This window comes from Nycticebus coucang, chromosome 1, assembly GCF_027406575.1.
Source record: "Nycticebus coucang isolate mNycCou1 chromosome 1, mNycCou1.pri, whole genome shotgun sequence".
NCBI lineage: Eukaryota > Metazoa > Chordata > Mammalia > Primates > Lorisidae > Nycticebus > Nycticebus coucang.
Window position 1 is genome coordinate 5,018,924 of NC_069780.1, and position 26,209 is coordinate 5,045,132.

At 40.8% G+C, this 26,209-nt stretch overlaps 1 protein-coding gene across 1 annotated transcript; it reads left to right on the forward strand.

Annotated features, from left to right (window-relative positions):
• Nucleotides 1–6,254: 6,254 nt before the first annotated feature.
• Nucleotides 6,255–14,969, forward strand: AREG (amphiregulin). The gene is made up of 6 exons (XM_053594717.1): nucleotides 6,255–6,506; nucleotides 7,446–7,694; nucleotides 10,173–10,374; nucleotides 11,102–11,257; nucleotides 12,636–12,746; nucleotides 14,729–14,969. The coding sequence occupies exons 1-5, from the start codon at nucleotides 6,446–6,448 to the stop codon at nucleotides 12,727–12,729; spliced, it is 762 nt and encodes a 253-aa protein (XP_053450692.1). The 5' UTR covers nucleotides 6,255–6,445; the 3' UTR covers nucleotides 12,730–12,746; nucleotides 14,729–14,969.
• Nucleotides 14,970–26,209: the final 11,240 nt, after the last annotated feature.

Below are 26,209 nucleotides of genomic sequence, written 5' to 3' on the forward strand. Positions count from 1 at the left end.
TTATTAAAAAAAAAAAAACACACACACAAACAGGCACAAAAGCATAAAATTAGCAGCAAAATTCGCATGAGATGCTTTCACTACAGGTTCTGATGAGGAACCAGACATGGCCTGCGGCAGGGCCCAGAGCTGGAGAAACAGAAACACACGAACACAGTGCTGGGCATTCAGACCCCAAAGCAGCATTGGGATTTTGTGCAAAATTTGCTCAAATTTTTATTTCAGATTCCAAGTTCTTCTGGGGCATTCCGATTCTGAGAGCAATACTGAAATTTAGTATGGATGTGACTGCGTTTATGTGACAAATTGGTTCCCGAAGTACCATGTGCAAATTGGCTTTTTTCTTTTTAATGTATCCAAACTTTTTTTTTTTAATGCAGTTTTGGCCAGGGCTGGGTTTGAACCCGCCACCTCTGGCATATGGGGCCAGCGCCCCACTCCTTTGAGCCACAGGCGCTGCAAGTACACTAGAGTAGTTCCCTATTTAAGGGAATAGTAATTGAACCATTTTGCAATCCCAGTTGCTTAGGCGTAAGATAAACATCTTTATCGTCCTCAACCAACCTAGGCTTCCTACTGAAATTAATTTCTCCACCCCTCACCTTTCCGACAAAACCTCCATGGAGGTGCATGGGCGGCCCCACCAGCTCACAGACTCTCTGAACACAGAGGCGGTGTCCCTTCCTAGAGCAATCCTTAATCGGGGGTGCAAATCAGAATTTTCTTCAGAGTTCTTTAAACACACACACACACACCCTACCCCTAGCCTTACTGAATGAACAGAGGAGAATGGAATGTCCATTTTGAAAATGTTTATCTGTTGATTTTGATCAGCCCACTCCTTTAAAAGCTCAAGAAAGCTTTTGTCTAGCAGCGGGGGGGGGGGGGGGGGTGGGGGGGGGGAATGTTCCAGAAATGAACTCTACAAGGCTGTAAAATCCTTCACATTTTTGAGGCCCAGTTCCAGGCCCACAGCTGCTCAGCATTCCTGTTTCCTGCTGTGCGGGCCTCTCTGCACCTCCGATGCTCCCCACTTTAAGTAGGCCGCCCCTCTCCACTCTGCCCTGCCGTCTTTCTCCTTCAGAGACCACATGTCAAGGGACCCTGGCCGTCTTGCGCTTTGCACGATGCTCCTCCCCATCCCAAGTTCTCCATTTTGTGTATTTGATTTCCTTACTAACGGAAATGTTTTCTGTATTCTTGTTTCCCTTAATAGAATGTAAATTCCTTAAAACAAAGGCATTACAATGTATTCACAGTTTTATCCCCAGTGCCTGGAGTAATAGCTAGGTCTCAAAATATTCTCGATGAGTGAATAAACTGCCTAGAAGATCCACTTTATTTGTCAATGTAATTACATATGATGTTTGCTTTGTGTCTATTGTATATGATCATCCACTGCCCTCAGCAGTCTGTCCGTCCTTGCTCTGCAAAAGCAACAGTGTAATAAAATACTAGTACATTTGTCCCTTGAACAACATGGCTTTCAACTACGTGGTTCCAGTAATATGCAGATTTTCTTCAATAAATATATTGAAAAATTGTAGATTTACAACAATTTAAAAAAAAAAAAAAAACAGATGAACTAGAAATTTCTAGAAATTTCTCCGGCCTCCTCTCCCTTCTCTCTGCCTCTGCCACGGAGACAACAAGACAAATCCCCCTTTCCCTCCCTCTCCTCAGCCTACCCAGCATGAAGATACTGAGAACCAGGACTGTCATGATGACCTACTTTCATGTAACAACAATATATTTTCTCTGTCTTATGATTTTCTTTCTTTTTGGGGGGGGCATTTTTTGGCCAGGGCTGGGTTTGAACCCGCCACCCCCGGTATGAGGCCAGCACACTTACTCCTTGAGCCACAGGTGCTGCCCCTTATGATTTTCTTAATATTTTATTTTCTCTAGCTTAGTTTATGGTAAGAAAGAATACAGTGTATAATACCCATGACATAGAAAATAATGTTAATTGACAGTAACAGTGAGACTTCCAGTCAACAGTTGGCTACTGATAGTTAAGTTCTGGGGGATGCAAAGGTGATACGTGGACTTTCATGTGGGGGTAGGTGCCCTCAACCCCTGCCCTGTTAAAAGGGTAACTGTAATTTGATTTTACTAGCACAGCATGGTGCCCAAACCAAACTTAGTAAAGGCTTCTTTATGAAGGCACTAGAAATTATATATTTTTTTAGCATGGATGCATTCCAAGGTGAAAAGTAGAAAGTTATAGACATCTAAATGGTGCAAATGAATTCATTAATAACATAAAAAATGTCACTTATATATTGGAGGATTTCCTTTTTAAAATAAAGAAGAATTTTTTATTAAAACTCTTTAATTCTCATAACACTATTCAGGTGTTGTTTCTGAATTCTAACAAGAGAGATCAAAGCTGTAAAATAGAGACGTGGCTATGAAAAAGTTACGTGGCAAACTGTCAGCATGCATTTCCAAGAAGAGGCAAGTGACGGATATAAACACAGTGCTAGGAAGAGTCAGGTAAATGAATCTTTAAAAAAATTCAGATTCATGTGAGGGTACAAGTGATTAGGTGACATTGTTTGTTGGGTAAGTCCAAGTTTTGGTTAAGCCCTTCACCCAGGAGGTGTGCCGTGTACCCCGCATCATGCCCATTAGGTGGGAGCTCACCGATCCCGCTCTGTCCTTTCTTCCCTCTCCCTGTACTTCCCTCCCCCACTTGAATTCAATTGTACATGGGTGTGTAGTTGTTCATTTACTGTTTCATATTAGTATTGAGTACATGAGTACATTGGATACTTGCTTTTCCATTTTTGTGATACTTTACTAAGGAGAACGATCTTCAATTCCATTCAGGTTAATACAAAAGATGTAAAGTTTCCAACTTTTTATGCTGAATATGAACAGTATTCCATGGTATACATATACCACCGTTTATTAATCCACTCATGGGTTGATGGGGACTTGGGTTGATTCCACATCTTATCAATTGTGAATGGAGCTGTGATAAACATTCCAGTGCAAATGTCCTTTAGTAAAATGATTTTTTTTTTTTCATTTGGATAGATACCTGATAATGGGATTCTGAGATCAAATGGTAGGTATACTTTTAGCTCTTTGAGGATTTTCCATACTTCTTTATTTGGAGACTTTCTGAATTGTGATTTGAAGATCCATGTGTTGACTCATAAAAAAAGATTATGATGTAATTCTTAGACCCTAGCATCACCTTTAAAAATTCAATATCAATTATGTGAACAAACAGGGAATTATACTTTTGGCCCTAAAGCACACTTTTAGCAGAGTGAAGGGAGATTATTTTCACTGCACATAAGAAATATATCAGGATTCATATAATAGGCACAAAATGAGTGGTTGTTTAGTTGCATTTGCCCTCAGAGCTGCTCTTACCCACATACGCAGATGAAATAACCAACTATTTGTCAAGATAAAGAAAGGCTGCTCCTCTAGTTTCTTGAAATTGCTCTTCCTCATCTCAGCACAGCAAGCAGAATGCGGTATATAAAGAATCCCACTTTTACAGGGGGTTGGTTTTCTACTTACACATGAATCCCAGCATGTCATGACCCGTGAGTGGGTGCTGATTGTGATGTGGCTCTGACAACATCCCAGGCTACTCTGTGACGCACCATGAAATGCTCAAAATGGTCAGTCTTGATATAAGGTAGGTGCAGATTTCACAGCTTGACAATATTGGAGGGGATTACCGTACTGGCTCTGTGAGAAGCTCCATTCACAAGAGTCAGGTAGTTCTGCAACATGATTAGTACAGTGTAACTATCGTAATGTCAAGGTTAATAGTGATAATTACCATTTACTGAGCATTCATTGTATACTACTTGTTTATGTATCATCTCTAATTTGATCTGCTTAAGAGCAGGTAGGTATCTTTATTCTTCTTTCCAAATGAGAAATCTGAAGCTTTCAAATATCAAGTAACTTAGTATATGCTAGAATCTGTATATGGAAATCCAGAGGTTTGAATCTAAAACCTCATGATCTGTATCATGTGTCACATCAATGTAAACTATCACCCTCTAAATTTCCAATTAGAAAAAGACCAAGCAATTTCCAATGTAAAGACCTCACTTTCCCTTCAAAGAGAAAGTGAAACATTCTGATGACAGGTAGGTACCACTGGTATTCACCTAAGTAGGAAGAAAGAAAAAGAAAATGTTTGATTTAGTCACAATGCATACATCGTATATGAAAATATCATGTTGTATGCCATAAATATATGCAATTTTTACTTTCCAATTTAAAAAATTAAATTAAAAAAAATGGGACTTGAACAGGACTTGAACAAAAACAAAACCTGTAAGAACAGATGGGTATAGGTGTATACCAGCTACCTGAACTCCAAACAAAATCTTTACCAGAAACTTTTCAAATCTGCATGCAAGTCTGTAAATCTTTCTGAATCACAAGTGCCTCATTCACCAGCGGAGATGACAGCACAGGCCCCTTGGGATGGGCAGTGCCCCAGACAGCCTTATTTCCCATGCTCAATCACACTTTGACACGGAGTCTTTTTTCCATTACATTTTCGGCTGAGAAGGCCTTGAGAGGCCTCCATCTTTCCACAGAGCTTGGGCCTACACACATGGGCATCCTTGTTTACCATGGCACTCTGAACCCTCTTATCATCCTTCTCTTAGAATCTGGCCCACAGCACTGAGCCCTGGGAAACTGAGAGCTGGCCATTTCACCTCCCTCTTTACTGCCCCCATCCCTAAAAAATAACACAGATGGCTTACACAAAATACGGTCTGGAGAAATGTGGACTAGAAGGCAGGATACATGACTACTCCATCCTGCTAAGAGTGTGATATTACTTAGATCACCCCCTGTGATATGTCATTAAAAAGTAAGTCAGCTTTTAAAATGTTTCCTAGAATCAGGACAGATGCACTGTGACCCACATTCCTAAAAAGGCTGTTTTACTGGAACAATCAGGGAAGAGATCTGTATCTCCAGGACAAGGAAACAGAACAAGGTTGTTTTCTCCTCCTAAAGTCTCGAAAAGCCCAGTTGTGGAGTCGCCTCTACAGCCAAGTCAGTCCAGCCAGGCAGCTCCTTTTCTCTTCATGTTATTGAACTGTCCTAATTATGCCCCACTGGGTTCTGAGGGCTCCCTTAAATCTCACCCCTTTCGCTTGTGATCTGAGAGGCTCTGGCTCTGTCCAGGGTGCCACCAGCAGGGATCACTCCCAGAGGCCCAGCGCTGCTCTTGCAGAAATCCTCTTTTTGAAAATCAACTTAATCATAAATTTCTTCATCAGAGCAAAAGAAAGCAGACGTCAGGGTCAGATGAATTGAAATTCAAATCCCCTTGGCTTCTGCCATTATCATCTGTGTGAATTCTTTCTGTTCCTTTTCTTTTCTTTTTTTTTTCACAGTTGCTTTATTTTCTTTTATTATTATTATTTTTTAATTATTAAATCATAGCTGTGTACATGAGTGCAGTCAAGGGGTACAATGGGCTGGTTTCATATACAATCTGAAATATTTTCATCAAACTGTTTAACACAGCCTTCGTGGCATTTTCTAAGCTGTCCTTTATCCACCTGCAAAACAGGAGAAACGATCGCTATCTAGGAAGGTTCCTGCTCGAGCCCAGACAGTGCAAGTGGAGTTTCCAGTGCGTACGTAGTTTGGCAACAATAAAGAGTCAAGAGATGCGATATTGGTGAGCCCCGGGCCACATAAAGAAGTGGGGAGGGAGGTGGTTTGAAATTCTGGCCACTTCACAGAAGTGGATGAGGAAGGGATTGAGATGGATGGAGACTCACGTACAAGAAGCAATTTTTTGTTCTGTTTCGTTTTTAATTAGGAGGTCCTCTTCATTTAAGAAACTTCATCTATCCTTGCTAAAGATAATAGGCTATCCTTGTCCAGTCGATCTGGCCTCAAAGAACTTTACACGTTAATGTGGAACTTTTCTATTAACTGTCTGTCTGTTGTAGCGTTCAGATCTACCAAAGGACGTGAAGCCATGTCAGTCAGTTTGAACCGCGGGAATTCTGAGTGTCAGGTCCCAGCCCCACCTGCACTCCGGCTTCCGAATCAGGCTGCGAGCCCGGCCCCCTCGCGCCGGGGGTTCCCCTTGCTGTGCCCGCAGCTCGCGTGCGGAGTCGCGGCCTCGCCCCGCCCCGTCCCGTCCCGCCCACCTGGCTGACGTCACGGCCCCGCCCCGCCCCGCCCGGCTATAAAGGGCCAGGTGCGCCCGCGCCCGGGGCACGTTCACTCACCTGGGTGTCCGCCGCGTTGCTGCCCGAGCTCCGAACCGAGCCCAGCCCAGCGCGCAGCACCCACCGCCCGGAGCCCGCCGGGCTCGGAACGCGGCCGCGCGCACCCCTGTCCCGGTCCCCCAGGCTCCGCTCTCCCGCCGCAGCTCCCTACCGAGTTGCCCCAGAGACCCAGACGCCGCCGCCCCGAGGGACCCATGAGAGCCCCGCTGCCGCCGCCCGCGCCGCTGCTGCTGTGGCTCTGGATCCTCGGTTCAGGTGAGGACACGGCGCTCTGCGGCTCTGCGGCTGCTTCTGCACAAAACGCCCGTAGGCGCCCCAGACTCCAGACCCTGGGGAGGGCATCACTGTAGCGCCCTCCCCGAGTTACACCCGGGGAGGAGGAGGGAAGCGGGCAGACGCCCCAGGTGTCCTCACAGCGTAAGGAGACCTTAGGGGACGTTTGATCCTAACCCCTCGTTTTACAGAGAGAGAAACTGAGGTCCAGGGAGGGGAAGCGATTTCCGCACTTCTCAGAGTAGTTAATTCACGGACGGAGGGATTCCTCAGCTTTACATCTCCTCCGTCGAGGGACTCACGGTGTCCCCCGGAGGATGAGCTGCGCTTCAATGCTGCCTTGTGGAGACCTAGATAAAGCTGTGGCTGGAAGCTCTGGCTGCCTTGTGGAGACCTAGATAAAGCTGTGGCTGGAAGCTCTGGCTCAGATCCTACGTGGTGTTCTCTATGTAACGATAACAGTGAAACACAACAATGTCAGTTATTGTCAACTACTATTTATTTTACTTTTTATAATTTATATACATCATCTTTTTCAAATGCAAGCACGTGTAAAGAAAATCTGGTATTTCTATCTAGAACCCTGTTGAAATGAGACAGGATACATTCTTGCAAACAGAAGCATTTGGAATGTGAAGTGATGGAGGATAATTAAATATTACCAATTAAGTAATTATATTAGATTAATTTGCCAATTTGGCAGCATTTTTGTTATGTAAATTAATGCAAACTAGAAAACCTTGATAAAAGAATCTCCGTAATTGGAGCAGTGAGTTTGCTTGTTGGCAAAATGTGAAGTTTCTTTCCCCAGTAACTCCATCACATGTGCTTCGATGGAAGATAAACATTCCTACCTGAGGCAGCTCCTGGAGAGAAAGGCACCCTACCTTACCTCTTCCTTTCTGCTTCTCTCCCCTGCAGGCCATTATGCTGCTGGACTGGGTCTCCACGACCCCTCCTCTGGGAAAGGAGAACCATTTTCTGGGGACCACAGTGCTGATGGATTTGAGGTCACCTCAAGGAGTCAGGTGTTCTCAGAAAGTGAGATCCCGCCTGTGAGTGAGATGCCTTCTAGTGGTGAAGTGTCCTCAGGAACCGACTACGACGACTCAGCAGAGTATGATGACCAACCACAAATATCTGGGTATATCATAGACGATTCCGTCAGAGGTGAGTGGAGGCTAGAGAGCAAAATGTAGCTTATGAGGTGTGAGTCTGTAAGAGCAAAACTGCTTCAGAAGAAGTAACACTCCCCACACTTGCTAGTGGCTTCCCTGTGTGTGCATCTATCACTTGCACGTGAGGTAAACCAGGACAGAAATTGTAACCTGTGGCACCTCCTGTATGTCCAGAGTGCTAACAACTGTTCTAGGTCTTATCTTTGAAGTCACAACACCTTTATGAAATAGGAATTGTTGTTCTCATTTTACAGTTATGATAACTGAAGCTCGAAAAAGCTCCTTGTTTGGCATGCCCATGTTTACCTGTTACATAGGTAACAGAAAGGTGAGCTGGAATTAGAACCCCAATCTGTTTGATTCTCTGCCTAAGAGGTAGCATGCTCTTTTCCACGGGGCTACGGGAGCTCTGTCTGAGAGACTTAAACAGGGACCACCCCTATCTCAGCTCTCGTATCCCCTCCTGGACACCACCCTGCCACAGGTAACTGCGTTCTGACACAGCAGGGGAACAGAAGGAAGTGATGGGGAATTGGACTTTAGCCTTTAGGTCCTAGGTATGGAGAAACCGGTGAAAATAATAGTAACGATAATATTACCTGAAAATATTAAAGAAGGCCATATATTCATAGATTTTATATCGCTAAAGTCATAATTTAACACTAAATTCCATTTGTCAGATAAATAGTAGCTTCCCTCACTTGTACTGTTATTTCACTTTTAACAACGACCCTTTGCTTAAAACGAGGATTCCAAAAATAAATACTGTTTAGTACCTTCATATTTGAAGTCTGAGGGAAGAAGAGGTCATTTATAAATAAGACCTGGATATCCTGGGAGCATGTGCTGTGGGGGCAGGAATAGAGGGATTGAAAGCTAAACCCTCTTCTTTCTTGACTTGAGTTTCCAAGCCATCCTGCCCTGTCTGGTTCCTAGAATAGGTGAAGGTACGTAAGTGGTACCACAGGGACAGTGACTAAAGTTAAGTGACAGGTAGTGAAAGTTTTAGTGAACTCTCCATTTCAAAGTGTCTAGAAACTGTTCCTCTAAAGATGTCTCAAGCTGCTAACACTTCAGAAGGCCAAATAAACTATTAGTGGTGCAAATGGCTAGGCTAGTGATCAAAATTGCAATGCATTGTGAAATAGAATGAAAATGGTGCTGACCTCCTTTGAAAGGCTAAGTTAAATGTCCGTGGGGTTAGTATCTATTGCAGTACTTCAGTGTGGTGACTGTCTATTATTTGTTCCTGTCTATAATTTGTAATCTATCTGATAAAATGCAGTGATGTTTATTTAAAATATTTTTCTTAGAGGACTTATACTATCTTGTGCTTTTTTATCATGAGAGGAAATTTCAATATAAAAATTACATAACCACCTATAAAACATTGCTTCTAAATTGACTAAATTGACCCAGAGATTTAATAGCATTAAAGGCGATTAAAATAACTTGCAAAAATATTCTTAATATTTATTTGCCATTTCCTTAATCAAAGGAATCCTATCTTTGATACCCTGGTTGACCTTCACCGTGTTTCTAATTATTTTATTTGATAGATGATGCGTGACTGTTATAACCAATGATATTTCCTCTTCTTATTGGGCATCTGTTTGCTAACTACTCAAATAAACCTTTTCAGAGATTAATGTAAAAAACGGCACAGGGCTTATGTGGAAAGACCCTCTCAATCGTTAGCTTGTGGACAGACTATACCTTGTATAACTTTGAGACTGAACAAAAGGTGTGCAGATCTGATAGGTTAAGATAGATCTCTGAAGTATCAAGTACAAATGTACCTGGACTTCTGTTTTCAAATGGGTTGACCATAGCAATGAGCTCCCTGAAAGGTATCGATTAGTTATCTGCTGGGAGTTGGAAAAAATTGAGTAACTAATTTATAATCCTCAGTTTTTTCTACCTGCAGGCAGTGCCCACTAATTCCCATTTCAATCAATAGCATTGACCTTTTCCAAGGGACAACATAGTATAGCAGAAAGGTCACAGGTGGTGGCACTCCTGCACTGCCATGTTCTAGCTGCTTGTCCAGGGAAAGTCACTTGTCTTCACCGTACTTCACATGCCTCATCTATCCCACGCAGATAACAGTAGGTACAATCGTCCTGTGAGTTAATTAACTCATCCTCATTACCAAGAACTTGGCATGCATTAGAAATTCAAGAAATGTTTAAAGGTTTTAATGGATTTTCTTAATCACAAAACTATTATCAATAATAATAATGATGATGAGGCACATTGATTCAATGTATGTGTCTTAGCTAATAAAACAATCAAAGTATTTAGGCATTTCAGTGCCACACGGCACAGATACTCTCTTTGCCCCCTAACGTGTCTGTGCTGTGTGGAGTGCACACCACGGAGCTCCCACTGCTCTGACTTCACTCTTCTGTCCCCAGAGTGATGTTCAAGATTAAGAGGGCCTGTTGTCAATAAATATTATTTTTTTTAGTGGAACAGGTAGTGAAACCCAAGAAAAACAAGACAGAAAGTGAAAAGACGTCAGATAAGCCCAAAAGAAAGAAAAAGGGAGGCAAAAATGGAAAATCTAGAAGAAACAAAAAGAAGAAGAATCCATGTGATGCGCAATTCCAAAACTTCTGCATTCACGGAGAATGCAAATACATAGAGAACTTGAAAGTAGTCACATGCAAGTAAGTTTCCTAAACTGTATAGAATTCTGTATTTCCAGCACCATGTCTGAAACCCCTAACTGCAGGAAACCATTAATTTTTCTAATTGTAAAACCAAGGATCAGTAAAAATTTTATTAAAGAACCAGATAGTAAATATCTCAGGCTCAGTGGCCAAAGATTATATGTGTACTTACATAAACAATTAAATGTAATCATTTAAAAAATGTGAAAACCATTCCTAGCTTGCAGGCTATAAAAAAGGCTGACAAATGACCAGATTTGAATCCAGACTTGGCTTGTAGTTTGCTGACCCCTGGTAAAAACTATCATTTTATAATATATATATTTTTACTCTTTTAAAAAAGGGGGGATCCAAAGGTAATTTTCACACAATCTTTTGTGTTGTTCTAATTACCCCCCCCCACTGGCCACATGCATGATAAGTGATTGTAGCTGTATTAGGTGCATGACAAGCCACTGAACTCGTCAGTGGATCATGGGAGGAGCGTGAAGAATGACAGGTGTGTCTTCTCGGAACATCACACCCAAACTCATCCCAACCTGTTCTCACACTAACAGGGCCTTTGTTAGAGTGCACTTTATGTCTCATGATTTTAAAACACAAGAATGGCATGACTTTCTTTTTCAATATTAAAATTCACTGGCCATTTATGACCTGGAAAGTAAGCTTGAAACACACAGAATATCTTTAGTGAGTATAATTTTTAAACGTGGATTGTTTGCAGATGTCATCAGGAATACTTTGGTGAACGATGTGGGGAAAAGTCCATGAAAACGCACAGCATGATTGACAGTGATTTATCCAAAATGGCATTAGCAGCCGTAGCAGCCTTTGTCTCTGCTGTGAGCCTCACAGCTATTGCTGTTGTTATTACAGTCCAGTAAGTATGCCACTGCTTAAAAAGTCTTAACAACATTTAATTTTTTTTAAATATTTTTATCTTGCTCTACTGATATTTTAGATGAATATGAATACTAATAGGGGTGTGTGATCTATGGTTTATATTTTTATACTTCATCAACAAAGATCATAGAAAATGGTCAAAATTTATATATAACTGTGGTCACCATTGAAACTTAATTGTGAATCCCTTTTCAGAAGATCTAGAAGATTCTAAACTCAAAATTCATGAGTATTTTTAATGTCATATATCTATTCATGAGTCCTTTCAAATATCAGAAAGTGTTGGTATCATCAGTGGGATCTTGAGCTTAAGCAAGTCTTCCAGAAGCTAATTAAGGCCTGGCTCAGAGCAGAGAGTCATAGTATCAGATATACTGTGCTGGTGCTAAAAATCACAAACAACTTCAACATAGTGGCAAACAAAAAAGAGGTGCCTTCTGGTCATATTAGAATGCAAAATTATGAGTTAGAAATATTATTACATGGCACGAATTTACTTAGAGCTTATGCTCATTTTGTTACTGTCAAGTATAACAAAATGGGAACTCAATTATTAAAAAGAAAAAAAAAAAAACATTTCCACCACATGATGTAGCGTAGGAGGTAAAGACAATTCCATCACTGTTCACTCCAGGAGCAGCATCCTGTGCTCGTAATAACAGATCACAAACTTCACTGCACAGCCGGTGACTGTGAGAACTAGACTGTCCCTGGTAGCAGGCCCTGATGGGTATACCAAGATGACATTGTCTGTCAGACAGAAGCCACTGGACGAGGGAAGGTGGGGAGGCTGTGCATGGCTCTGTGGTGACTCATGTACTGCTAGAGCTTGGGAAAAGCAAGGGACTCATTCATCTAATTTTGGGTCTGGGTAAATTACTTTAACAACCAGATCTCTACCTCTACTGCCATCCAGGAGATAAGAGGTTATCTTATGCCAATTTTTGGTATTATTTTAGATCAGATCATGATAAAAAGACAACATAAGAAACTGTTTTGTCATGCACATAAATTTTGATGTATGGGTTAAATTTGTTTTGCACAGCCTAGAATTTATCCTGGTTTTCTAGTACCTCAAGCTAGATACACAAATGTGTTTTGGAGAGATATCCTCAGACAAACTGTTATCATTTCACACAGAAGAACAGAACAAAACAACTGCTAGTTAAGGAAGATGTTTAATAATCATTAAGACATCTTTGGAAACAAATAGAAAACACTTAGCCTAAGTCACAGCTACAACACGTAATGGTCTATAAGGACCCCTGAAAAGGGATTCTCTGTACTGACGACAATCACTAAAAACATACACACTAATACAACTTTGTAACAGTAGAATGTCTTGTTTTCTGAAGGCTTCGCAAACGATACCTCAGGGAATATGAAGGAGAAGCTGAAGAACGAAAGAAACTTAGACAAGAAAATGGAAATGTGCCTGCTGTAGCTTAACGGAAGATAATATTAAGGTTTGAGTTTTGAATGTTATTTTTAGATCATATCCTGTAGTTTTAAAATGTACAACACTATATTGTCTCAAGAAAAATAAGGGATGTGCTAATTATGGGTACACTGTGCACACAGGCTACCTTAAAGTATTACTGTATTCTTCTAGTACGAGCTAAATTCAGTATTGGGTTCAATATTAAAAATGGACTCTGCTGGGCGGCGCCTGTGGCTCAGTGAGTAGGGCGCTGGCCCCATATGCCGAGGGTGGCGGGTTCAAACCCAGCCCCGGCCAAACTGCAACAAAAAAATAGCCGGGCGTTGTGGCGGGCGCCTGTAGTCCCAGCTGCTCGGGAGGCTGAGGCAAGAGAATCATGTAAGCCCAAGAGTTAGAGGTTGCTGTGAGCCGTGTGATGCCATGGCACTCTACCCGAGGGCGGTACGGTGAGACTCTGTCTCTACAAAAAAAAAAAAAGAAAGAAAGAAAAATGGACTCTGCTTAATTGGTATTTTAAGGGATATAAATATGAGAGACATCAATTCTAGTCTCAAAGCACCAAGGATTTAGTAGATAGGAAAAAAAAAGTGTAAGGAATGAGAATATTAGGGGATGTAAAATTGGTGTCATAAGAAATTAATTAGCTAATGGAGAATGAGAAGTTTCCAGTGATAGAAAGATTCCACGCGGATGCTTTTAGGAGGCAGGAAATGTGTTTTCAGAGTGGCATTGGAAGTGAACTTTGAAGTACTGATGAGATCGGGACAAGCAATTTTGAAGGAAAAGGAGGGGGAATACTGAGAGATGTGTAAAATGTAGCCTCGTTGAGATGAGTGTTGGGGAGATAAGGTTGTGGTGATGGGTTGAACTTCTACAAGGAGCTCGGTTGGAGCCCTGGCAATAAAAATGGGAGAATGTGGAAGCAACAGGTTGAGTGCTCATTAGAACACAGGAATACAAAGTAAAAGAATACAAATTTGAGAGGTAGGTTGGTGGGTCTATATATTTTTGGTTTTTGCAAAGAGGGAAAGCTGAGCATGTTATAAGCAGAGGTGTGACAATGAAAGTGAACGGCTAATGAATGAAGCATCCAGAGAAGCAAGGGGGCAGGGAGATCACTTGAGCCGGTCAGAAGGAGGAATGCCCTTTCCTCAGATGTTCCAGAAAGACAATGTCACATTCTTAAGTTACTGATCTCCGCCTTCAGTGGCTTACTAGTCACCTGAGGTGCTTGTAAGTGTGCATACTCCTCAGCCCAACCCTAAATCCCCTGAATCAGACCTTCTGTTTTGAATGAACATCTCAGATGGTTCTCATGATTGAAGAACCACTATGTTCAGCATTGGTTAAGGACAGATACTAAGTTCTGAGCCTCTTATGGAATTGCCTCAATAACTCCTGAAATGGATAATTACTCAGACCAACGCTATACTCAGTATTTACTGTATTAAACTTTATGGTGTTGGCTTAACTGCGGTGAAGCTAAGACCATCAACATGAATAAGGATGAGTTTTGGCTATTTAGTGCCACTGAAGTTTCTCATCAGTGGTTCCAGAGTGATTTTAGGACAAGAAATATGCTGGGCCAGCACACGGTGGCTGCCTATTAACTGGTAGTTACTATTATTATGCTCTTGGTATTAATTATCCTAAATTACCTGTATATCATAAATACACTGAGTCACTTTATCTTTGTTTGTAATTATGTCCACTGCATATGTTTGGTTAAGAAAACTATTTCTCATGCTTGGTGTTTCTTTTTAATAAACCAGAATTTGATGCAACAGCTTAGAGCACAGTCTTCCCCGCAAGGGGGCATGCAACCAGAGCAGGGGTGAGGAGGGGATGAAGCCCGAGGGATAGTTTGTTTCTGAAAAGTTCTTAGTGTTTCTTGTAAGACATACTGGAAAAAAAGGGACAGATATTCTGATTCCTGATTTGGGAATTGGAATTTTCTTAGAGCTACGTTGGAACTTAGCTTATCTGTAACACGTTATTTTCTAACAGGAGAGCCCATCGGAGTCATTGCCAAGTCCCAGCCATGAAGGGGTGGCTCTTCTTTCAGCCAATGACAAGAAAATGGAGCCTTCTTGTTCGATGGTTTTAAACCTTCGATTGTCACTTTTTATGCTACGTCTTATTTCTATACATAAACATGCATGAAGATAAAGTATTTTTTCAAGTTGTAAATAATTTATTTAATATTTAATGGAAGTGTATTTATTTTACAGCTCATTAAACTTTTTTAATCAAACAGATTGAGAGTTTGAATATCAGTTTTGAGATTGTGAGACTCCAGGGTATTTTCCTCCTAACACTCGGTTGACCATATAAAAAGGATTTCTTCCCCCTTTTTACTGTTTTTGTGTTGATTTTTAAAACTTATGCCTTCTTAGAAAATATTCTTAATAAGAAAATCATGAACTAGATAATAATAATCCCAAGCTGGCCTCACAGGGAGTCCCCGACTTACAAACACCTGACTTACATATAACTCACACTTACGAACAAAGTCCATCACAGTAAGTCCCTGAGTTACAAACATCTTACTGATGTATGACCCTTAGGAATGAAAGCTATTACAGGTTATAGGTAAATGTACCTGTTCCAACTTACATACAAGTTCAAGTTAAGAACAAAAAGCATTTAAGTGCAAAATCTACATATAACTTTTACTAACTTTTAGCCTAGGAATAAAAGAACACTTCCTGAACTTGATAAAAGCTATATACAAGAATCCATAATAGAATTTATACTTGCTGGCAAATCCATAGGTATCTTCCTTTTAAGATTAGGGCCAGAATACCCATCATCACTATTTTCTGGCATAGCACAAAATTCTGATCAAAGCTGTAAGAAAAGATATAGACATAATAAAGGTAAGATTTCATAGGAAGGAAATAAATGTGTCCTTGTTTTCAGACAATATTATCTGGTCAATAGAATCAATATATCATCTGTTTCATGAGATGAATTCATGAGATTTCCAGATAAAATATAAAACTCAAAAATTAACAGTTCTTTTACAAATTAGCCTAATATTAAAAGAGGAATTGCATTCACAATTGTTAACAAACTACAAGTTATGTATGCCTTAACAATGAATAGGTAAGATTTCACCAAAGAATATTTTACACATGTCTGCTATCAAATCTGTCATGGACGGACATTCCCTTATTTTAGACTTTATGTTGTAAAGAGGTTAATTCTCTCCCTAAATGATCTTTAAATTCATCAAAATGCTAATCAAAATTCCAGCTGAATATTTTTAGGAACTTCATAAGACATTCTAAAATTTGTATGTGAAAATTATAGTCCATATAAAGCTGTCATTTTGAAAAAAGCTAAAACTAAAAGTGCTCACTTTACTAGATACCTTACACATTTCTGGTTGGATATTAGGCTGGAGCTGTCATTATGGTAGTACTCAGTCAAATGAAAAATGATATACCCCAAAGGAGAAAAGGATACTCCAAAATTCATTCTCCAAGGGGTCACTTGGGTACTAAAATCAGGCAAAGACACACACACAAAGAAAACTATAGGCCAATGTCTCTGATGAACATAGATGCAAAAGTTCTCAACAAATTGCTACTGAACAAAATCCAACAACACATTGAAAAGATTATTCATCATGATTAAGTGGAATTTGTCCCAGAAATGCAAAGATGGTTCAACATATGCAAATAAACCAGTGTGATCATCATAGCAACAGAATGATGGACAAAGATTGTATGATCATTTCCATGGATGCTGAAAAAGCATTGAATTTAACATCCTCTCATCATAAATGGTCTCCAAAACTAGAAATAGAAGAAACTTACTTCAGCATAATAAAAGCCATGTATAGACCCAGTGCTAACATCATACTACCCTGTTTCCCCGAAAATAAGACAGTGTCTTATTTTAAGGTGTGCTCCCAAAGATGCGCTAGGTCTTATTTTCAGGGGACGTCTCATCTTTCCTGTGAGTAGGTCTTATTTTCAGAGGATGTCTTATTTTCGGGGAAACCGGGTAAGTGGGAAAAAAATTGAAAGCCCTTCAAAATCTGGAACAAGGATGGCAACTTTTACCCTATTATTCATCATTGTGCTGGAAGTTCTAGGTAGAGCATTAAGACAAAAGAAAGAAGAAAAAGGCATGTACATTGGAAAAGACATCAGTGTCCTTGTATGAGACCATATGATCTTATGTATGTATCTCAAACCTGAAGAACTTCACCCCAAAATTATTAGAATTGATGAACAAATTTAGCAAAGTTGCAGGATACAAAATCAATATACAAAAATCAGTAGCCTTTCTATATGGCAGCAAAAAACAATCTGAAAAAGAAACCAAGAAAGTAATCCCATTTACAACAGCTACAAATAAAATAAAATACCTAGGGATAAACTTAACCAAAGAAATGAGAGATCTTTACTATGAAAACTATAAAACATTGATGAAATAAATTGAAGAAGACAAAAAAAAAAAAAGGAAAGATATTCGATGCTCATGGATTGGAAGAATTAATATTGTTAAAATGTCCATACTACCCAAAGCAATCTACAGATTTAGTGCAATCCACATCAAAATAAAAATGACATAGGCTGGTGTGGTGGCTCAGGCCTGTAATCCTAGCACTCTGGAAGGCCAAGATGGGTGGATTGCTTGAGGTCAGAAGTTTGAGACCAGCCTGAACAAGAGTGAGACTCTAAAAAATAACTGGGAGTTGTGGTAAGTGCCTGTAGTCCCAGCTAATGAGGCCAAGGCAATATCACTTGAGCCCAGGAGTTAGAGGTTGCTATGAACTATGATACCATAGCACTGTACTGAGGGCAACAAAGTGAGATTCTGTCTTTAAAAGAAAAAAAAAAATATATATATATATAGCAATGACATTCTTCAGAGAAAAAGAAGAAAATAATTATAAAATTTATATGGAATCACAAAAGACCCAGAATAGACAAAGTTATCCTAAGCAAAAAGAACAAACTGGAGGAATCATATTACCTGACTTCAAATTATAACCAAATCAGCATGGTACCGGTATAAAAACAGACACATAGACCAATGGGACAGAACAGAGAACCCAGAAATAAATCCACACATCGATAGTGAGCCTATTTTTGACAAAGTTGCAAAAATAGGCACTTGAGGATAGGAAAAGCTCTTTAATAAATGATACCAGGGAAATTGAATGTAACTTTGAATATCCTTTAGTATCGCCAATCCTTGAACATTTTGTGGATAATTTTGGAAAAGGGAGGAGGGAAACAGTGTGGGTAAGACTTTCTAAATAAAATGTATGATATATAACATAAAATTGCATGGATAAGAGAACAAAATTTGAAAGACTTTTTTTTACTGAACAAATGCCAAAGCCTTAATAAACAACAGTCAACTTTAATTAAGGGCTTGCTTATGGAGTGCCAAATGAGCTTTAAGCAGTTTACGGATGAACATCCATTTATTCCCTACAACAACCCTGCCAAATATTAACTGCCTATGTCACAGATGAAAGTAGTAAGATGAGAATTTTGGTAACTTGCCAAAGACCACACTCGGTGGATCTAGAAACAAGTGCGGGAGTTAGGGCTCCGGTGCTGGCCTCTTAACCACCACGTGTGCTCCCTTACGTATGGCGTCGAAAGGCATAAAGGACAGATTTCCTCACTGTCTAGTTGTGAGCTTAAGGAACATAATTCCACAGGGCTCACTGAAAAGCATGTCTTGCATAATTACACCATGTTTTATATTAGAAAGGAGCCCTTGCTCCCACACCACACTTCAACAGAGGCAGAGTGAGCTGCCTTTCCTTTGGGTTGAAATATTTCCATTCCCCCCACCCTTGTTATGGACTGGATGTTTGTATCCCCTCCCTCCCCGTTCTATATGTTTTAGTGTGATAGTGTTTGGAGGTGAGGTCTTTGGGAGGTCATTCGGTTTAGATGGAGTCAAGAGGGTGGGGCCCTCATGACAGGATTAGTGCTTTTGCAAGAAGAGGAAGAAACACTGTGCCTGCTCTCTCTGCCAAGTATGATACAGTGAGAAGGTGGCTGTCTGCAAGCCATGAAGAGAGTCCTCACTGAGGATTGCATCTGTGCCTTGATCTGGGACTGCCCAGCTTCCAGAACTGTGAGAAATAAATAACTAATGTTTATACCACTCAGTCCATAGTATTTTGTTTTATTTTGTTTTTCTTGTTTTTTACATTTACCAGTTTATTACAAGGGATATTTCAGAGGTCATAAACAAACAGCCAGATGAAGAGTGCCATTGGGCAAGAATGACATTTTGTTTTAGCAGCCTGAGCTAAGACATTTTCCCTAAAATCAAATGAATGACTTCCTTCATTGGTGGATTGGTACCAGGTAAAAATCCACTAGACCATCACTGTCAGAAATTGGAGTCACTAGACAAGAAAGCCAGGGCTCCCCGGACCTGCCCCACCTCCACTCCTGTCAAGTCTCGTGGATAAACATAAGCCAGCAGGCTGATCTTCAGTTTCTCTCCTGCAACTAGGAGAGTCATGACCACCTTTGGTCTTGCCTTTCTTCAACTCAGAAGGGAGGAAGGAGAAGGGCCAGAGAAACCGTAGAGCCCATCACAACTGTTTAGCTCTTGTTTAGCTCTTAACTCCTTACCAGTGACTCTTTGGGCCCCAGTTCGGTGACTCTGCTATTCTCACTTAGTTGTTTAAGGCCTGAAAAGAAGAGGAAAGAGTGATTGAAACCCTAATGTTCCAGCCACGCTGGTCTGCTGGACTTTTTGCTGTGGAGCTAACTGTGGGCCTTTTAGGATCACAAATTCCTTTGAAAATAAATGAAAGCTTCCCCTGTCCATACATACTCATACTTTCTGTTGTTTATAATCAGAGGAGGTTCTCATATTCTCTGAATCCCATTCACTAACCACCAAGTGCATGGACCAGGACCCCTGAATTAAAAATACCCCAACAGGTCCTAAAGACCTTGAATTTTTAAAGAACTCCATTGTACTAAAAATCTGTTTAGTATTCTCAAAGACACAGCTCCAATTCTAGTGATTTTAAGTGAGCAAACACTCCTTTAATTCTAGCCCTAAGCCTCCTGCTAAACAGAGAAATGCTTGGTGGAAACTTCAAAAGTAGTTTCTACATTGAAGGGAAGAACATTGAAGGAAATACCCGAGAGTAGGCATGGCAGGTGGAAAAAAAAATGCAATTAGCAGTTTGGAGTACCGAGAGAGTGGGGAAGTGAAGGAACGAGTAAGTGGAGAAAGATTGGCAGGATAAGCCTGGCTCTGGACTCTGGTGCTGTTGAAAGTGTGCAAAGTAACTTGTGAAAAATGACAGGGATGAACAAACACCCCAAAGACCAGGAAGGCCGCTGCAAACCTTCAGAGGTTCTGTGCACGCCGGGAGCTCTCCCTACACCCCCGCTGCTCCTTCCCAGTTCACACAGCGCGAGTCCCCCCCAGGCAAGGAGAATTCCTGAACTCTTCCTTGGTATTGCAGCATCTTCATTTTGTAGGCTGAGAATTAGAAGAAAATTGTTTCAACACTAAAAAATAAGTGTGTGTACGGTATATCAAGAGAGAACTTAAGAATAATCCCGTTGCATGTCCAGATACAGTATTTCTGGGAAAGCATTGTGTATGATATGAGTTGAGCGTTCCTGCATACACGGGAATGTGGCAGGTACACTCAGATGCATCCCAGTGAGTGGGAATATCTACTCATTTTGCTATCATCCTACTAATGAGAGTGCTACAGAATGAGGCACGAATACCTCTTTGATTCTTACCTGTCAACGAGGAGGAGACGTTGGCATGGGCGTTGTCCCAGGGACCTGGCTCCTAGTGACTCTGTGCTGCCATTCATGTGGATGTAACCTTGGCACCCTCAGTGCTTGGTTACTAAATATTTATTAAATTAAAAATATTCTGGGATTCTTAACACAGCTTGAAATCAGTGATCAGTCGATTTTCAGGTGCTTTTCTTAGGCAAAGGTCACCTGCTACTTAGGTAACTTGGCAGCCTGCCCATTGGGATTCCCCCAAGGATCATATCAAGCACCTGACTCATTCTAGGAAAGCTTTTACAGCCAACAGCCTGAGTGCTGGGAACAAAGGCTAGAGATGCGGCTCATTAAAAAGCTGTCAATTAAAAGGAGCAGGGAGAATCTTAATTGGTCAGGATTCGATTGGTGATAAATCATGGACAAGGAAATCCAAGAACCTAATTCATTTTCTGTCACCTAACTTTGTCCCTCAAACTCCTGGAGGCTTTCACTAAGGCCGGTGCCACCACAGGCACATAGTGCTGAGGCGCAGGTGGCTCTCGTTCCACCCTGTCACGTAGGCTTACAGAAAGGGCCAGTGTCTCTCTCAGAAGGGGCCGTGAGGAGCTCGTGTCCTCGCCCGGTCAGGCCTGGACTTGCTGTGTGCGCCTGTCCTTGCTCTTCCCTGTGCCATTGTTCCTCATTTATGCAGGATTAGGCCCAACAGAGAGAGAAGACAACTCTCTCTTTACAGTACTATGAACTTTGCCCTGAGGAATCCCCGAAAGAACACAGAACCCCACGTCAGGAGACCCAGCCTTGTAAATAGTCCTTGCCTCTCCTGAGTTCTTTTGTCACTTAATCTTGGCCTCGCGGGAAGATAAGGGGCTTAGAATAGATGATGCAAACTCTTCTTTGAACATGGAAATGGCTACTCCTACTCGGCACAGGCTGAGTTCAGTTATTCCCACTCAGAAAGGTGTCTAATAAATATTTCAGAAAATATAACAAGTCTTCCGAGAAAATTGGGGATAGAGCTCCTTTACTTCTTTCCAAAAGGCAATTCCTGAAAGCTGAGGTGCACCTGTGACTCTTCCTCCAGTGTTTAGGTAGAACGTGTAGAAATCGTGAGCCATACCCAGTACATTTTATTTTTAATATGTGAATGAATAAGGACATCTGAACCACTGTGGAGGGTGTGAATAACTTCATGAAAGTGTAAACTATGTTATAATAGATATTTTCTGCAGTTGGATTCACAGCGAAATGTCATGAACTTGACATGAGAGCCCTGGGCACAAGACCCTCAGGCTGCAAATTTTCTAAACCATAATTTTCTTGTTTGCAAACTGAGACTAATATTAATAATAATACCTATTTTATTTGCCTTATAGAAATCCAATAGGAATCAAATAGTATCTGAAAATGCCCAGCTACATGAAGGTCATGGAAACATTACCGTGTCTGTAATATTGTGATGTATTAAAAAACACATATTTGATTTCTGCCCCTGGTTCTGGGCACACAACTTCTAAAATCCTACAGCAGTTCTCAACCTGTGGGTCATGACCCCTTTGGGAATCAAACGACCGCTTCACAGGGGTCGCCTAAACACATCCTGCATATCAGATATTTACATTACAAGTCATAACCGTAGCAAAATTACAGTTATGAAGAAGCAATAAAAATAATTTTATGGTTGGGGGTTCCACAACATGAGGAACTGTATTAAAGGGTCACGGCATTGGGAAGGTTGAGAACCACTGGCTTAGAATCTTCTGTAGTGATGAGTCTGTTTTGTATGCTAATAAGATGACCACTGGCTAGAGACCCCTAGATGGCTTCAGGATGGGGGCTGGTCACCAAGGAGACCAAGACAGGGTTAGAGGACCAGGAGTTGCTGCCCCACCCCAACTTCCAGGGAGAGAACAGGGGCTGAAAGTTGATTTGATCACCAATGGCCAAAGATTTAACTGGTCATTCCTATGTAGTGCTTCCATGAAAAGTCTAAAGACCCAGACTATGGAGCTCCCGGATAGCTGGACACAGGGACGTCCCTGGTCACAGTTCTCCTGGAGAGGTCATGGATACTCTGTGGCCCTCCCACATGCCTGGCCCTGGGCATCTCCTCCATCCGGTGTTTACCTGTATTTTTTATAATATCCTTTATAAGAAACCGTAAATGTAAGTTAAGTCCTTCCCTGAGTTCTGGGAGCCGCTCCCGCATAGTAACCAGGTCTGAGAAGGGGGTCGTGGGAACCCCAGTTTGCAGCTGGCTGGTCCAAAGCAGCAGTGAAATGGCCTCTGCTTGCTACTGGTGTCTGAAGTGGGGCAAGTCTTGTGGTCTGAGGGTCTGCTAACATCTCTAGGTTGATAGCGTCCAAATGGCATTGTAGGATGCCCAGCTGATGTCTGCTGGAGAATTACTTGGTGTGTGGGGAAAACCTGTCCACGTATCTGGTGTCAGAAGGATATCCAGCATGTGAGAGTAGGAAAAACATTTTCTTTCTATATTTCATAGTCATAACACTATAAGATGTACAAGTTTACTGGTAGTGAATTCTTATCTAGATATTTCTTTTAATATTATCTATTTACTTATTTATCACTTAATATTTTATTAGTGACTTTAGCTCATAAATTAATAAAAATGTGTGTTTTGTTTTCAAACACAATATGAAGGATCCCTCTCCCGGAGATGCATTTTAATGTAATGAGTAATGTATGGAAACGTATCATGATGACATCAATTTCTGAATATACTTGTCCAGAGACTACTTAGAGGCCTTTAAAATACGTAACCTTAATTCCTTATCCCAAGATAAGGAATTATCTAAGAATCTCCAAAAACTAGCATTTTTGTTTTTATTATTTATCACAATTAGCGAGACTATTTACTTATTTCATTGCAGAAATGGCGTTGGGTGTGATTTCTCATGTTGCCCAGTCCCAGATGGAGATAGGACGAAATACGATTGTCAAGGATATGTCAAAGGGTTGTACCTTTCTAAAATAAGAAAAATTCTCAATTTCCTTAGCACGTTTCGTCCCATGATTTTCTGTTAAGGGACTGGGGACCTGTATGATGCTGAAAGCACATACAACAGCAAAAGCTCAGGCATGTTGGAAGCTAATTTTTTTTCCCTGGAAAGTATATTAGAACGTAACTACCCAAAGCTGGATGGGCCTGCTGGGAAACTCTATTCTCAGCCCAGTGCCGCTCAAACTCCTCCTTTTAAGTTTTTGTTAAAAACTGAATCATGTTCCTTTAAAAATCCTCAGGGATGGCAAATCTTTATACTTTTGTATGAATTACATTCTTGAAAGTAACTGAAACCATTAATAATCAAATCTGGTGAATAAAGTGGGAACTCAATCTGAGAATATGTTGCCATTTCTGCTGTGATTGTTGTTAAAAAAATTTCTGGGCATAGGAATATTGATAAGACTGGAAGCCAATAAAATAAGTAATAATAACGTCTTTCCACAAATTGCAAAATCTCTCAGTTTATACTCTCTCTATTTTATAAAAATAAGATCTTATGGAATAAATTCTACATAAGCAATAGCGTCACCGAAAAATAAATACAAAACATTGTTACTTGGCTATGACAGCTTTTTTGCTCTGGAGTGGCAGAATCTTTCACAGAAACATTTAATTTTTTTCCCTAATATACAGTGGAAATTTTCCTTTCAGACATGATATAGTAACAAGTTCTCCTGCTGTAACATGAGAACTAGGGAGAAAATATCTCTGTCCGAACTAGGGACAAAAGACAGTGCAGGACTGAAAGCTGTAAGAGAAGGAAAACAAATCAAGGTTTGACCTTGACTGTTCTCCTGGATTGCTGTGTACTGTCGCTCTCTGTAGCCCAGCACAGAGTTCTCACTAAGTTGAGCAGAAATTTGACTACAGAGCGGCTAAGACGCTGAAATGAGAAGTGAGAGTTTTATTTACATGCTTCAAAGATTTGCTCAACCCCACTCAAAGGGATCATGAAGGCTGTGTTCTAAATGCCACACATTTCTGCCACAATGGGAAGTGCCTTTTATTCCCCTCAGCTGTTACTTGAATGCTGTTAGACTCCCTCTCAAGCACAGTAGGACCACACGGTGAGGCATAGAGCAGGATGTCACTGCAGTGGTCACTCCTCCTGAGTGCGACCAGGTTGGAGAATGTTGGTTTCACCTCAAAGTAACAATGGATACCTCCCATGCTTCAGTAATAAATTTCTTGAAGAATAAGTTATATGTAAACTTTATAAAATATTCAATAAAAAAAATCTTGTACAACTCGGTTGAACACATGCCAATCACCTACAACAGATGCCTTGATAGAAACTAAAATTTTACAACAGCAGCAGTTTAATTTCCCAGTTCACAAAAGCAGTCCTGACTTTCCACGCGTCTAGGTCCCACCTCCACTCTCATGCATTGTAAACTGGTGTCCTCAGACGAGTTTCAGTGACCCTCACTTGAGCACGTATGCCTCAGTTGGCACACATTTCAAGTCACCCCGTGGTAGAGTCTCCTGTCAGCCGACAGTTCCACGTGCAGTTTGAGGACTACTGTCCCCTTTGGGAGCATGGCAGCTTGTATTTGTACCATTACTTCGATATTCTTCTGTAGTGCTTTTGAAACATGAACGTGGGAGGTGCACCGAATGACGTTCTGCACTGAGGTGGGCAATTCAGTAAACTTTTAGGTCTTACGGCCCCATTTCAATCAAAAATCTCTGCTTTCGTTTGTGTGTTGAATTAGGTCTCTAAGAAGCTTCTCATTTGAAGAAGCTCTTGAACAACTTTAAAATAATTAAAAATCACTAATAGCCTTTAAATTTAATCATCATCTCATAAAATGTATGATAAATAGAAAAATAGAGTGGAAAACAGAAAAAATGAAAAAACCCAATAACTTCATATAATTAAGTTAAACATTATTAGACTGTCGAAATGACAAATTTTTAATCCTAATCAGACATTTAATCAGATTAACCAGTATATTAGCTTCATTTAGGAAAATAAAGGACAAAATTAATAAATACCACCAAAACTATTGGAAAGAAGAGGCGCAATTACAGGTTTTGAGATATATTTTCAAGGCCGGGTGTGGTGGCTCACCCCTGTAATCCCAACACTCTGGGAGGCTGAGGCGGGTACATTGCCTGAGCTCATGAGTTCAAGACCAGCCTGAGCAAGAGCAAGACCCTGTCTCTAAAAATATCCAGGCATTGTGGTAGGCACCTGTAGTCCCAGCTACTCAGGAGGCTGAGGCAAGAGAATAGCTTGAGCCCAAGAGTTTGAGGTTGCTGTGAGCTATGACTCCACAGCACTGTACTGAGGGCGACATAGTAAGACCCTGTCTCAATTAAAAAAAAAAAAAAAAGTAAGTAGTTTTTACTTTCTAGGCACAGAACCCTTCCCATAAATCATATAAAACTCCTGTTTGCTTTCATCATCTTCAGCTTCCTATAAAGGAAAAATAGGGCAAACTTGTATTAGGTAACAGAAAAATGAATCAAAATCGTCTTTATTGAAAGCTTATCTTCTTTGCAGTTAGAAAAAGATACATTGTCTTTTCCTAGGAATGATGCCCCAGGGCTGAGCACACCTCCACTGGGCGGGACACAGGCAGGAGAAAAGTGAGAGGCGGGTCCTTCCTAATGGGAAAAGCTCGGAGACCGAGCAAGACGTTTCAGGGCAACATCCTGTTGGGACTTGCTGTGGGAGGGCCCAGCTGATCAGTT